Source organism: Alosa pseudoharengus, unplaced genomic scaffold (genome assembly GCF_046254945.1).
Source record: "Alosa pseudoharengus isolate Yale_2024_CS ecotype anadromous, Long Island Sound unplaced genomic scaffold, YU_APseudo_1.1 YU_APseudo_1.1_scf_15, whole genome shotgun sequence".
NCBI classification, from domain to species: Eukaryota; Metazoa; Chordata; class Actinopteri; order Clupeiformes; family Clupeidae; genus Alosa; species Alosa pseudoharengus.
In genome coordinates, this window is record NW_027468620.1 from 27,423,341 (window position 1) to 27,438,030 (window position 14,690).

The following is a 14,690-nucleotide window of genomic DNA, read 5'->3' on the forward strand; positions in this document are numbered from 1 at the left end:
GCTTTTAATAGCTCCTTTTTGATATCGCTGATGGACCTTTTTGCAAAAAACATAAGACTAATGTGAGATTTATGAGAGTGGTATAATGGAGAAGAGAGAAGCTCGAGACTGTCACTGCTTGTTAGGCTGTGCCTTGTATCTAATGCTTGTCATTTGAAAACAAGAAATATATAAAAAATAAAAATAAAATGGGGGGGGGCTGTACAAAAATGAATTAAGACGTTTTTTCGTCTGGGTCCTTTGAAGTAGTAAATTTATGGCAGTGGGAAAACTGCTTACTAGCTCGTTAGCATAGGGAATCGTGGGAGTCTGCATTCTCAATTGCATTCAACACACACTCACCAAAATGCCCAGCTCCGGAGGGATTAGATGACACTCCAGTTATAAAGGAATTCTGAAAGCCCCAGCCAATTATGAATAAATTCTCTTTTCTCCAAAAAATCTGATCCTCTATTTGATCAGACAACAGAGGTGAATACAAAGAAAAAGCCGATTCAGCCATTTATTCCTTTCCTGCTCAGGAAAAAGGAGGTTTATTTCGTCACAACTGTGGAGGCGATGAGCACAAAAACAGGCCATTATTCCATACTAGAGTTCCCAGGATAGAATATCTCCAAACTTTCAAATACGCTGACATACTGGATGCAAGCATCATAGGATCATCAAGTCTTCAGTGATATTAAAATGAATCCAAACTAGAGGGGCACTCAGACTGCATCGCAAACATCATCTCCATGGGAGAGCTGGTATTCTATTGTGAAATAGGCCAAAATGAAGGACTTCATAAAGCCCACTGTGCTACACAGCAATCTGACCTCTGACAATGATGCCAATATCCCTTTTGAGGACCCATCCTGTGCTGGAGCCCTGTTGTTTCTCTGGCCTATTACAGGCAACAGCCTTTTAATGGCAGCATGCATTACCCTTCCACTAAAGAAACAAAAAACACAGACCCTCATGTTGTGTCTGGAACCGTTAAAGAGCAGACCAGTCACAATCATCACTAAATACGCTACTGTGCATCTAGGATAGCCACTTAAGGAGAGTGGAACAAGAAACCCCCTGACATAAGCTTTCAGCCTATCTTTAAAAATCATAAAAGCATTTTAGCAGTGTAAACAAAGCATTAACTGTACATGAAACTTCTGATCTCTGATCTTGGGTAGAAACATTGTTTTGCCAGCATGAAATAGGACAGCTCTCACATGAAAAGTGTTTGACCAAAACGTTTGTGGTGATAATCGTCAAAAGCTGACAAAAGTCAAAACACAACGGTTGACACTTAAGGGAGTAGAGTCGACCAACAAATCCCTCTTATCAGTCACCGCACTGAAACATCATTAAAATTATGTAGTTATGTGAACAGGCCATAAGAAGGTGATTTGCTGTTTGCTGTTAAACTACAATGGTGAATATATGGAGGAGAAGTTAGAAAGAGGAAGCACACAAGGCCACCATAACAAGGTTAACCATATTTTTGACTTTTGAATGACTCTGTTCTTGCAAAAATCATTTAAAACAATTAGCAAGTCCTAAACTCTACTTATCACATATCAAAAGCCAAGAATCATCCTTCCATTATTTCTATAAAACTACTTACACATCACAGAACAACTTAATAGGCCATCTCTGATTCAGTTCCATCAGATGAGACTTCCAAAGGCTCCCCTAAGCGTTCATTTACTAAACTCAGTAATGGAGAATGCACAATAGAGAGACATTTGGAGGACTGATTATAAAGAGACGAGCATTTCGAAGGTAAATAATATTTCAAAATTACAACGCGTGCTACACTTATCACAGCAACCTTGCTGTGGCTCCAACCTCACTGACATCTGAGGTTGTTTTTCACTGAAGTACTGCGCCATAAGAGCTTTGACAAAGGATTGGCATTTCTTTGCTAGACTAACTGACAGTGCTGTGCCAGGACTAGATGCCAACATTAACCAGTCACAACATTTAACACCATCTGTTAAATGTTACGTATTGAACAAGCCAATTTATCTTCAATCATCAGAAAGTATTCTGAAGTGTTTAGAACTTTTGTGAGATAACACAGTTTATCGATTAGCAGCCCTGACAGAGTAGTCACACTCCAAGAAAGTTATTTAAAGGAAATCACATGAAATTACATATTCAAAGATGAAGCTCTAATTTAGCCAAAGGTCTGGGTTGAAAAGGCAAGAAGAATGTGACAAGGAAGAAAAATAAAATGATTATTGGTGACATATTAAGCAATTATGGTCAACTTGCACACAGCTACCAGCACCTACCACAAACTGAAGGTGACTGGAGAAGCCGAGATACAGAGTGCTCACATGCACAATAGGGTAGGTGACTGCAAGTACCATGTGTATTTCTGCATACATTCAGCCCATGTGTATTCTGCATGATGTATTCAGCTGACCAATACCAAAATTTTGACAACAATCGCACAAACAAGCAGTGCACAGGCAGCATGCCAGCAACCACTATGCTCTTTAATCTAATCTATTAAGGACATCAATGTTTCTTTGTTTTCTGATGAAAGACTAACAGTTCCCCATACACATAGGACACAAACAGGCTTTCTCAAGCTGCAGTGGCTTTGCAGTGCATTTCAGACACTGATCAATCCAGCTACTTACAAAAAGGTTTTTACAGCAAACAAAATAGTATCCAGATGTAGACTTCATCTATCTAACAAAATAGCACACAATCGTTTTCTCATCAGATGCTAAAGTCTACATTTGGTTCAAGAGTCACTGAGTGAGCAAATCCATCCAATGTAACTCCCTGTGGTGGATGCCTAGCTGGAGCAGCTTGTGCATGACTCAAACGGTTCTCCCAAATTACCTCCCAATCTGCACAAAATTTTACCATTTTCCTCGTGTGTGCTTTGTAAACAACCTGAGACATTTCAGTGCAGTGTCAAACTGGGGCAGACTATACAGATTGTTTGTTATGACTCTCTTGGTAACATTTTACTTGGCTATTCTGCCCACAGAGACTAAAATTGCTGTTGAACGATCACTGAACATCAGCGAAACAGCGTAACCACATACAACCCCTGACCTTAACCATAAATTGTAGTTAACAGATAGTTTGTTGATAATCTGAGCATCTGTAGAATAAAGTTAGTGGGCGCACTATCAAGTGAAGTGTGACTGAATGCTTTACTTTTGCTTTCCTTTTCATGAAGTGTGACTCTCTTCGATGTCCCTTTAACAAAACGAAGGTGAAGAGGCCGAGAAATGAAGTTGAAGAGGCCGACAGGAGTTCCTCATAATTCGACCTACTTCCTACTTCAGCAACATCACGTGAGGTTGTAACCGAGGGGTAGTTACCACACCAAAGCCTCAGAGGCAATGGTTTCTTGAGGCTGAAACAGCTCTTTAAAACATATTTATGGTCGCACATAAAATCTTCTGCTGGCCAAAGGTCAGTGAGAACAGGCTCATCAAATGCAATGTGCTGACCACATGGTTGAATGTTTTCACCCACAGGTTAAACATGGCCTCTCGCTCTCAGATGAGACCACAGCTTGGAACAACGGGCCACTATCTAAGGACAGGTCTCACTGGAGCCATGTGTTGACACAATGGCACCTGCACATCAATCTTATGTCAATGCCGTGGTCAAAATATAAACAGGGTTTTTCCTGAATAGAGAATTGTGAGGTGGCCGCTTCAGTAAAATCTTGTCGTCTCCACCTCCTGACAAATTTCTAGTACTTGTTTTCACAAAAAAACATTATTTCCTAGCATTGGTCTCGGTGATTTGACAATTGTAACTGTGGTATGCAATTTTCTTTTTAATGTTATCCATAGGAGCTGCTCTAACTGGCAATTCATTATCCATGCCATGCCCTCTGCATAATATATTTGAGCATGACTAAAAGCAAGCCTTCAATTAAGACTTTACCACTGAGATTATGCAAAGTGCCTGTAATTTAGCAACAAAAGGGGAATAGCTAGCCTGGGTGCCATTCCGAACTTAGTCCCGCCCCACGGGAAGTTCGGTCTGGCATTGCTCCATTGTGGTGGAAGTATGCTCGCCCTAAATCGGGCGGACCAATCAAGTCAGGCTTTACGATGATGGACAGGTGAGCAACAGCGCCTGGTCTATCACGTCATCTGAGCACGCTTAGATTAGGTTTATGTTTGAAACGCTGTGGCTAGAAGGATACATGGCTTTTAAGACCCCATATGAAAAAATTCATATTATTTAATGGGTTTGTATCACTGAAAACGATTATTTCTGAAACATTTTGGCCAAAGTTGAGATGTAGGAAAAAACTGGTGGTTTCACTTTCATCAAGGGAAAACAGCACTGTTGCATTGCGACATGTTCCCTCGTTCGTTTGAAATCTCTGATTGACCACCTGTTCGAGGGATTTGCGACAGCCTTTCCCAGCTGTTTAACATGTTTGTAGCATATCACTGTTCAACAGAATTATTTTTAAAAACGGAGGGAATATAGGAGCAGAAGGATGGTTTGTGTGTTTTCTTCCTACACCTCACGGTAAGCTATTACGTTGCTCTGATTGGCTAGGTCTATCCAATTGAGTGCAGAGGCATTCCCCCCCTGTATCGGTTGAAACACGCCCCATAATTACATCCCAATTGAGCAGTATCAGACTCATATTCTGACTAGAATTTGAGTATGACGTCAGGCTAGGGAATATCAGCTCAGAGGTATGGAGGTTTCCAGGTGGGTACATTGTAGCCAGAAGCAATAGGCCTAATTAAAAAAAATACCAATATGGAGGACTCCTACAAACACACACAGCTCTCATGGAGTTCCATCCCCAGGATGTAATCTGACTTGCAAATTGATACATTTCCGATGTCCACACACTAGGGCTTTGGCATGTACACCAAGAACCGAGCATACTGTGAACCCTGAGGACATTCATATTCTCACAACCCCTGCCGTCTCCCACTGCTGAGATGGCTTGGGGTGGGGGTGGGAGGGGGCAGGTGCAGTGATCAGACTGTCAATAACTACATGCCACAGTGAAGATCACATCAACCACACTCAAGTAGCTGGCTCCCCCGTACACCCTCTCTTCTTAGGCACTCAATGAGGGATAACAGCAGCTTGTTGCTCGAATCCAATTGCAGACATGCCACTACACAAACAGAGCCGGGCTAAAAAACCTGTCATGACTTCTTACTTTACATTGAGCCATTGTCACCTCAGATGTGGGTCTCAAGGACACCCTCCTCCTCCTTTTCCTTGCACCCCCGCCCCTCCCCACCACCACCCTCCAACAGGGGAGTGCAGGAACTCATTTTCTTGTGAGCAAGGATGGGGACAAACACTTTCAACATCTGCTTGGAAGCACATTGCGTAACCAACACAGTTTCCAAGCGGAAAGGCCGAGTCACATCAGCAACCACCGGTGCTGACAAGAGCCTTGGTGACTTTTTGGCAAACAAGTACCTTGTCCGGCGAGCCGTATAGTCCTCCAGACACACTTGCGGCTGGACACATCAAAGCAGGGTGGATAAAAATAGATCATCCCTTCAATGCAGCCGAAAGACGCCCAAGCTGGTGCAGGCTGAAGCAGCAACAGGAACTTCGGCCCCATGTGAGGGATTCGGCAAACAGCCGAGTGTGGTCCTGCAGCTGACGCCCTGCCACCCAGCTGTTTGACACTCTGCCACGCTGCACCCCTGTCAGCCACTCACGGAGCCTCTCTACAACAGCTGGTGATGCAGATAGGAAGAATCACTGGTGTGGGCAGTGCTTTCCCCTCTCGCTCAGGGAAAGTCACACAAAGGCAAAAAGTACAGAAAAAGAGGAAAGAAAGACGGAAAGAAAGACAGAGGCCACAGAAAGAAAGCTGCACGCTATTTTTGGTTGCTGATGAAAGCCATTAGCACAGATAGAGTGGCAATCATGTTGGTAATGGAACATAATCAAGATTGTGCTGTAACGAATGAAAACGGCGTTAGGTAACGACGTTATTTTTTCAGTAAAGGGGTAATCTAATTAATTACTTTCCCGTCGTTACAACGCCGTTAACGTTACTGGACGTTAAATGTGGTGCGTTACTATGCATTGATTGAATAAACTGTGTAATCCGAACGCAGCCCTGACTCACAGCTAGTGAGGAGGTGGGTTAATAACGACGTAAGCGATTATGATTGGCTAAGGCAGAGTCATGTTTCATGATAGCCAATCAGAGCCAGTGTTTTTACACACTTGCCAGCAAACGCGCCACACACACACGCACCAGCTAAAATAGAGATTCGACGAAACAGCAGAGGTCAGGAGCAATCCGATGAAAAGTTGGCATTTTCAAGGTGGAGATATAAGCACTACTTCAAATTCATTGTGGTCAAAGGCAAGAACGTGCATGTAATGTGTACATTATGTCCAGGAGTGAAGACTTTGTCGACATCCGTTGTAAGCAACTTTAATTTAATGAAGCATCTCACACACGCATCTAAAGCTAGTGGCCAAAAACACCGATATCTCCACCACAGATGATAGCTCTCCATTCACTAGCAAAGGACTCGGAGCAAAGTCCTCCCAAGCAGCAAAAGCTAGATCTTTCTGCCTCACAACAAAAACCTATGACACAGGCTGAAGTCAACCATAGGTCTGTTGATGTACAATATCTTGAATTTCCCCTTGGGGATCAATAAAGTATCTATCTATCTAATAAATATTGAAAGTTATGTAGCCTACAAACACCTGTCTATTCTACTCATTTCAATTGGCTGCTCAAAAAATCCAAATTCTTTGACATAGCAACTTTTTTTTTTAACAGTAACGCAAATAGTTACTTTCCCTGGTAACGAGTTACATAGTAAAGTACAGGGAAAGTAACTATTTGCATTACTGTTAAAAAAAAAAGTTGCTATGTCAAAGAATTTGGATTTTTTGAACAGCCAGTTGAAATGAGTAGAATAGACAGGTGTTTGTAGGCTACATAACTTAGAGTAATTCAGTTACTAACTCAGTTACTTTTTGGAACATGTAGTAAGTAACTATAACTAATTACTTAATTACTTTTTTAAAGTAACGTTCCCAACACTGGTAATAAAACAAATGTGGTGTAGGCCTAACATTTCCTTCCGGTCACTGTTTGAGGGGAAAGTACCCAACATAAACAATAACTGCTTTCACATATGCACTGAACTTCCGACATATTCTATTCTATTCTATAATTGCCCAAGGCATTACCCACACCTGACACTGCCAGCCTAGTACTACCAGTAGGCCTACTAAAGATTGTCTTTTAAGGGACATTTGCAATGCCTTGTGGAACTTATGCATGAATTGCACTTTTAGACTCGTAGACTGTTACAGTCAGATATCAAAGCTTCATGTTCATTGAGTAGCCTAATAACCTACAGTGTGCCGTTGGTCTACAGACTACAGTCACTTTAAGATAATCTATTGTCCCCCAAGGGATGCACAATAAGACTCAGGTTTCTTTGAAGAGCTGGACAATGAGAAATGTAATGTCACAATGACTGCAATGTCACGTCGCATATCCGCGGATGATCTGTGGTTTGCTTTCCAAATGGTAGGCTACACGACAGCGTTACTGCTTCATACCGGTTTCATGCGATGGTCACAATTCACACATTCGCTAATCGCCAACGGTGTACGTAGGCCTATGCAAAAAGTTGGCTGTCTTAACAAGACAAAACAGATCACCAATGTTTTATTTCGCCGAACAACACAGCCAAGTTAACTGACAGTAGGGTGAGAGGCGAAATAGTGACACCGACTGTGCCATTCGTGCCGAGACTACAAAGGCTTCTTTCAGCAAAGAGAATAGACTGATCTTGCTTACGAAGTTCAGCCGACTTGAACATTCATCACTTAACCTAGCAATGGTAAGCTTAGCAAGCTATCATACTGGTTTCAAATCTTAAATTAAAACTCAATAACAATATGAGGTCCCTCCGTTCACTACAAATCGACCGGTGTGTTCTAACGTAATTCCATTTCATTCCTGGAATACTCTGATCAAAACAATGAAATTTCACTCTCATCATAAGCATCGCCGGCAGGAATAATGTCTGGACTTGGTGTTCAGTGAACTAAAGCTCACAATTAGCACACGTTAGCTATGTTAGCTAGTTGGCTAACGTTTCAGTTCGGAGACCTGTCTTCTTAAAATTCAATCACAGCAAACCAACTGATAGCACTGAGCGGCGCCGTGAGCACCTCGCGATAACATTATTGCTGTCCTCTTTCGTGAAAATAAACGCCTATTAAAATACACTCTCAGCGACACCAACACTTACAGCAAATTCCTGTAATATTAATGATAGAATAAATATTTTCCAACATTCTACCACTAGTCACTTAGGTGAGTGTCCGTAATCAACCCCCAATTTGTAGCCTATTTAGTAAAATGCAAAATATCACGAGCCACAGCGTAGTCTTACAATAAATGCTTGTCGCAAAATCAATAAGTTACCACCAACCAAGAGGTTTTCTTACCTTTCGGTTCAATGTTGTTCCCGAGTAGAAATAGTATGCTATACCAAGCACCCAAAGGACGGCGAAACATAATAATATCCTTGATTTTCTCCGCATCGCTATGAAAGAAATGTGAAAAATCAGTGGGGCTAAGGATCGCTTGCTTTGATTAAAGCTCAAGTTGTCCGATCTGTGACCAGCGTTTGCTCCTTGCCGAGCAGCACTCAAAGGCTCCAGCTGCAGCCGTGTAGAAGGAGCAGGAAACAGCCAACATCACCGGGTTAGAGGGGAAAGGGTAACAGATTCTAATCCAATCACGCTCTACAGAGGCACCAAAGGAGGAGGAGAGATGAGGAGGTGGGCTAGCCCGTCTAACTGTAGGCTACAGCAACAGAGGAATCGTTGTTTCGAGTCTGCAATTTAAGCGTGATAAATAAATCTGGTTCGATACAGATAAGACAGACCGGCATATAGGCTAAAGCTGCTCATGATATTCATTCGTTTGATATAGAGACAGAACAAGATTTAGGGTGATTTTTTGTAATGAAACGGATGAAATCTGAAACAATAAACAGAAATCCTGTCAGTGAGGGGAATGGAATTAACAAGCAAAATAGATAGGCAAATGGGTAGGCTAATGAACTCTGTGATCTATTAGGACTGCACGTAGGCTAGTTTAGACTCTTCTGGGCTGGGCTGCAGTTATACTGCCGTCTTCTGAAGTAGGCTACAATGCAGTGCAAAAATATTTTCATGTCCAAAATATTGCATATCTGCAGTAAAGTGCAGTGTAATGCAATGCCGTTTTTTCATGTCCAAAAATATTGTATTTCCTGTCTGCATGAACTGCAAAGAATTCCTCCAAAACAGTTTTGATAGGCCTTCTCAGAAAATGGCAGTTTTGACAATGCAGAATGTAGGGGTATGCTTATCCTAAGCAAAGACCCCCTTTCCTATGAGCTGTTTCTGCTCAAGGTTTCAATATGGGATATCCTATCGCCCCTGTTACCTAGGGTCTCAAGTTCAAGCTGGGCTCTTTAAAACAACCAGACATATAATGCTATATAGTCTATAAAATTGAATTGATATTTCCTCTATTTCAATCTATAAAGTGGCAATTGGTCTTGGTCACATATTACTTGTATATTTAAATAAGTTACTATTAATTCATTATTATTATACAGGAAAACTACTTTATGGTTATAAGGATTGGTTCACTCAGCATCTAAATATGAAACTAAATTAGAAACCACATTGGTAAGCCTCTCGGATGTCTGCATCTAGGCCAGGTCTGTGTAGTCTTTCATCTCACCTAAGCCAGGAAGCCACATGGTATGGATACGGCTTACACAGAGAAACTTATAGTCTACAAATGTTTCAAGGTCATTTCCATGATCAAATATGATTAAACCTACCATCAAAATCTTTTGATTGAAACAGTGTTGTAAGAAACTAAATGGTTAGACAAAGCAATATACTTTGTCATGAATACGTAATGCCATGTTTTGATAGTCAGTTATAAAACACTGGTTGAGTAGTGATCATGGCTTCAGTGATGTGCATGCTGTGGACAGTTTGTCTCAGTCTGTCTTCCTAAAGTTCCCGTCTGGCTCCAGTACAGCTGAGAGCTGCCTGCAACTCATTATCTGACTGCTGCAGAATCAAGAGACTACATCTGGCGACAGCAGCCTCCCCACACTCTTCTAGAGCCTTCCAAAGTGGGCTAGGCTCTGAGCACTCGCAATTAAAAATATAGCAGAACAGGTTTTGATCACAAGATGGCCATGGCCTCAGCATTGCTCAGAGGATCCAGCCAAAGAATCAAGTCTCTGTAGGTGTGATTAGGGCTAATGTAGGAGCCAGGAGGGCAGGTGAAGGGAAGAATGAATTCAGGTACTCGCCTAATTAGCTGTGGTGGTGGTGATGAGAAGACTGCACAGACTTCTGTGGGACAAGGGGAAGAGGGAGAAATTCTTTGGAGAAGGACCTTTTTGACAACAAATGAACATCTGAGCCTTGTTCTGAGCCATTGAGCCAGTACAGGGTAAAGTGGAAATGGTGATCTTAAGAAGACCCTATCAATGCATCAGAGAGATCAAAGCAGCAGCAGCAGGTTTATTTCACATAGTACAGTATGTGCTTGTCTGTGTGATATATTTAAATAAGTTACTATTGATTTTATTATTATACAGGAAACTTGCTTGTAGGTTATGAAAGTTATATAAAAAACTAAATTAGAAACCACATTTGTAAGCTTCTCAGACATCTGCATATAGGGGCCAAGTCTGTGTGGTCTTTCAGCATAAAGGCCTGAGAGGAATCAACCTTGAAGGGGGGAAAGTGCCTTAACTAACACAGTCTCATCAACAATTTATTATTGCAAAAGTTTGTCTCCATCTATAGGCATCATTAGGCTTCGTGCCATTAAAAACTCACTTTGCACGCATTCCCAAAATGGTTTCACATAGCTGATGGCTCTATCAAGCCAGGCATTACAAAGCAATCATTTCGGCTCTCATCGCTGCACCTTTTCAGTATATCAGGCTGAAAGTGCATTACGACCAAACACAGTTCAGAAATATTACATAGCAATAACTGCCACAACAAAGTTCCCATCAGCCTTTTATACCCTGTATCATAATTTATAATATCATAATTTACACAGTATCATAACAGAATGGGGTGGGTTGTGTGTAACACTAAGGACATTTGAAAAGATTGACTGATTTTTATACATCAGTGAAACTTTTTTTATGAACTAGACCTCAAACGAGTCTTTGATTAAAGCCTTTGAAGGCACCTCTTTTATTAAAGTTACATGAGGAAATGTATACCAGCATGAATGGGCTTTCCACTCCAGTGGTCTTGCAATCAAATCTTGGCTGAAACATGGTACCTTGCATTCTGACAACTTTAAGACAAGTAATACTCTCACTATCGATGTTGTTGCTTTCCTTTGTGCAGGGACAAAGTTCAGGAGAAAACTATTATTTCTGTGAGTGACACACAGTGATGTGTGTTTGAGAAGTGGTTCCTTGAATGATTCCTCACAAAAGTGAGCAGAACCAAACCATCTGTGCCCCCTTCTCAGTACAAAATGGATGGTTGGCTATGACACTCAAATTGCTGTAGGGGAATAGGATAGACGTCATTTCCTTAGCTCTCCATCTATACGGTGCACTATACTGTGCCAAGGCATGTCCACAGTCAATCTATACACACACACACACACACACACACACATGGGCGCTCCCCTCGTCTCCCGCTTGTGTGTGGTGTTATGACTACACACCCTCGAGCTGCTCACCGTGTCACTCAGCTCACTGACTCTGAGGAGCCTATGGCTGAGCTCAGAGCTGGCCCAGTTTGTGCAGCTGCAGGAAATATGGGAGAGGGGCTCAAGAGCCAGGCTGAGGCAAGAGAAAGCACACACACACACACACTAAACCCACATTTCTACCTCTATCACTCCTGCTTGCTCTCTCTCTCTCAAACACACACAACCCCCATCTCTCTCTCTCACACACACACGCACCCACCCAAACCAAATCCCCAACCATATCACTCTCTTGTAGCATGCCTTGAGTAGATTGCATAACCCTCTCTCCCTCTCCCCCTTGTTTCATTTCTACCGCTCTGGGTACAGCATGTCTGTTTGCCTTCACTGGTCAAGAGGAGCAGGAATGGGAGGAAGGCACCAGTGTGTGCCACTAAAGTACAGCTCCCTTAGTGCACCCCTGGGCCCCATCTCACAGTTGCCCCGGGAGGCAGATTAGGAGTGATTGTTTTAAGTGTTCCCTGACATCTCATTAGCAAGCCTGGAGTCTGGAGAATACTCTTATCTACACCGCTCTCTCCCTACGTCTACACACACACAAAATCAGGTCAGGCCTCAAACACACCTTGAGGATCTCCTATGTTCCTGGACACCTAGAGACAGCAATGGTTATTTCGATCTCACTGTGAGATCAGCTCTTCCTGAAGGCCTGGGGAGTCTTCGGTGGGTGGGGGTAGATGGGTTTCTTTGGTTGGGAGCCAGTAGAAATGAGTGGTGAAGGCTCATTACTTCCCAAAGCTGACTCTTACTCCATAATCATGATCATGATCATCATCATCAGAGTCAGTCTCACTCCCTAATCATAGAGATGCAGGCTATCCTGCAATTTCCATACATACACATTTATCTTTTCCTAGTGGAGGTGGTGTGTGTGTGTGTAAGATCCTTAGGTACAACGTGGCACCAGCATTCCTTGTAACTTGCTCAAGCAGTTGTTTTCAAGAGACACGGTGTGCTGGTCTCACAGGAAGACCCTATTGTACATTCAGAGTCTATAAGCAGTTAGGGCATCTGTGGAAATGAGTGGAAAACACTTTGGTGTGCGATGGGGTGTGGTGCTGTGCCACGCCAGATGCTTTTTTTGTGATAATAAAAATTGTGATGAAGGATTATGACGTAACTCACAAACTCTCAAAAACTGATACAATTTGAAGTTCAGAAAATGCCAGAGTGTTAATGAGACTACCAAATGAAATAAGCTTTCATGCATCCATGACCAATCCAAATCAGATGTTTCACACTGAAAAAGTGGAAGCATTCTGGGAAAGCTATGCCATCAATTCACAATTTTGATTGGGAGTGAGAGAAACTGGAATAGAACATTATGTCCAATATTCCAATATATGGTTTAATGTTCTGCATTATGTCCAATATTCCAATATGTGGTTTAATGTTCTGCATTTCTCATTAGTGGGTCACTTTGATACTAAAAGTATGATTCTATGTAATGACTGTATGATATCTGTACTGTCCCTGTGTATATCTGTGTGTGACTGTATTTAGAGATAAGCAGGAATATTATGACTTTGCAGTGTTTCACTGTTCTGCATGGCTGCGTCAGTAGCTATCTGCTCCGGATTGCCAGGTTGCCACTAATCAGGGTCTGATTCAGTGTAGTCCACGTGAGATGGGATGACCAACGCCATTTCCCGTCAGCCTGGAAGGATACTCAAACCCTAACTATTTCCTTGTCTAGTTAGAGCAGCTGATGGATCTTTAGGTGAAGTCATGCTGTCTCTCCCTTGGTGTGCATCATTGTAAATAAACTCTGTTCCTGATTTTTCATACTATTGGTCTGACTGGGTCTCTATTAAATCTATGGTATCAAAATTACTATCAGGAGCTACAACTTGGAGGACACCCAAATCAAATCTACAACACTATTCAAAAAATAGTCCCCAATACTTCCCAAAGCTGACTCTTACTCCATAATCATGATCATGATCATCATCATCAGAGTCAGTCTCACTCCCTAATCATAGAGATGCAGGCTATCCTGCAATTTCCATACATACACATTTATCTTTTCCTAGTGGAGGTGGTGTGTGTGTGTGTGTGTAAGATCCTTAGGTACAACGTGGCACCAGCATTCCTTGTAAGTTGCTCAAGCAGTTGTTTTCAAGAGACACGGTGTGCTGGTCTCACAGGAAGACCCTGTTGTACATTCAGAGTCTATAAGCAGTTAGGGCATCTGTGGAAATGAGTGGAAAACACTTTGGTGTGCGATGGGGTGTGGTGCTGTGCCACGCCAGATGCTTTTTTTGTGATAATAAAAATTGTGATGAAGGATTATGACGTAACTCACAAACTCTCAAAAACTGATACAATTTGAAGTTCAGAAAATGCCAGTGTTAATGAGACTACCAAATGAAATAAGCTTTCATGCATCCATGACCAATCCAAATCAGATGTTTCACACTGAAAAAGTGGAAGCATTCTGGGAAAGCTATGCCATCAATTCACAATTTTGATTGGGAGTGAGAGAAAGTGGAATAGAACATTATGTCTAATATTCCAATATATGGTTTAATGTTCTGCATTATGTCCAATATTCCAATATGTGGTTTAATGTTCTGCATTTCTCATTAGTGGGTCACTTTGATACTAAAAGTATGATTATATGTAATGACTGTATGATATCTGTACTGTCCCTGTGTATATCTGTGTGTGACTGTATTTAGAGATAAGCAGGAATATTATGACTTTGCAGTGTTTCACTGTTCTGCATGGCTGCGTCAGTAGCTATCTGCTCCGGATTGCCAGGTTGCCACTAATCAGGGTCTGATTCAGTGTAGTCCACGTGAGATGGGATGACCAACGCCATCTCCCGTCAGCCTGGAAGGATACTTAAACCCTAACTATTTCCTTGTCTAGTTAGAGCAGCTGATGGATCTTTAGGTGAAGTCATGCTGTCTCTCCC

The 14,690-nt window shown here is 42.0% G+C and overlaps 1 protein-coding gene across 2 annotated transcripts in view; it reads right to left on the reverse strand.

Moving 5' to 3' along the window:
- The window catches only part of galnt2 (UDP-N-acetyl-alpha-D-galactosamine:polypeptide N-acetylgalactosaminyltransferase 2), an 80,158-nt gene extending 71,477 nt beyond the window's left edge, over positions 1-8,681 (reverse strand). For both annotated transcript variants that reach the window (XM_076286097.1, XM_076286096.1), the window contains exon 1: positions 8,455-8,681. In XM_076286097.1, coding sequence (XP_076142212.1) covers positions 8,455-8,550 — 96 coding nt within the window. In that variant the 5' untranslated portion in view covers positions 8,551-8,681. The remainder of the gene's footprint in view (positions 1-8,454) is intronic.
- Positions 8,682-14,690: the final 6,009 nt, after the last annotated feature.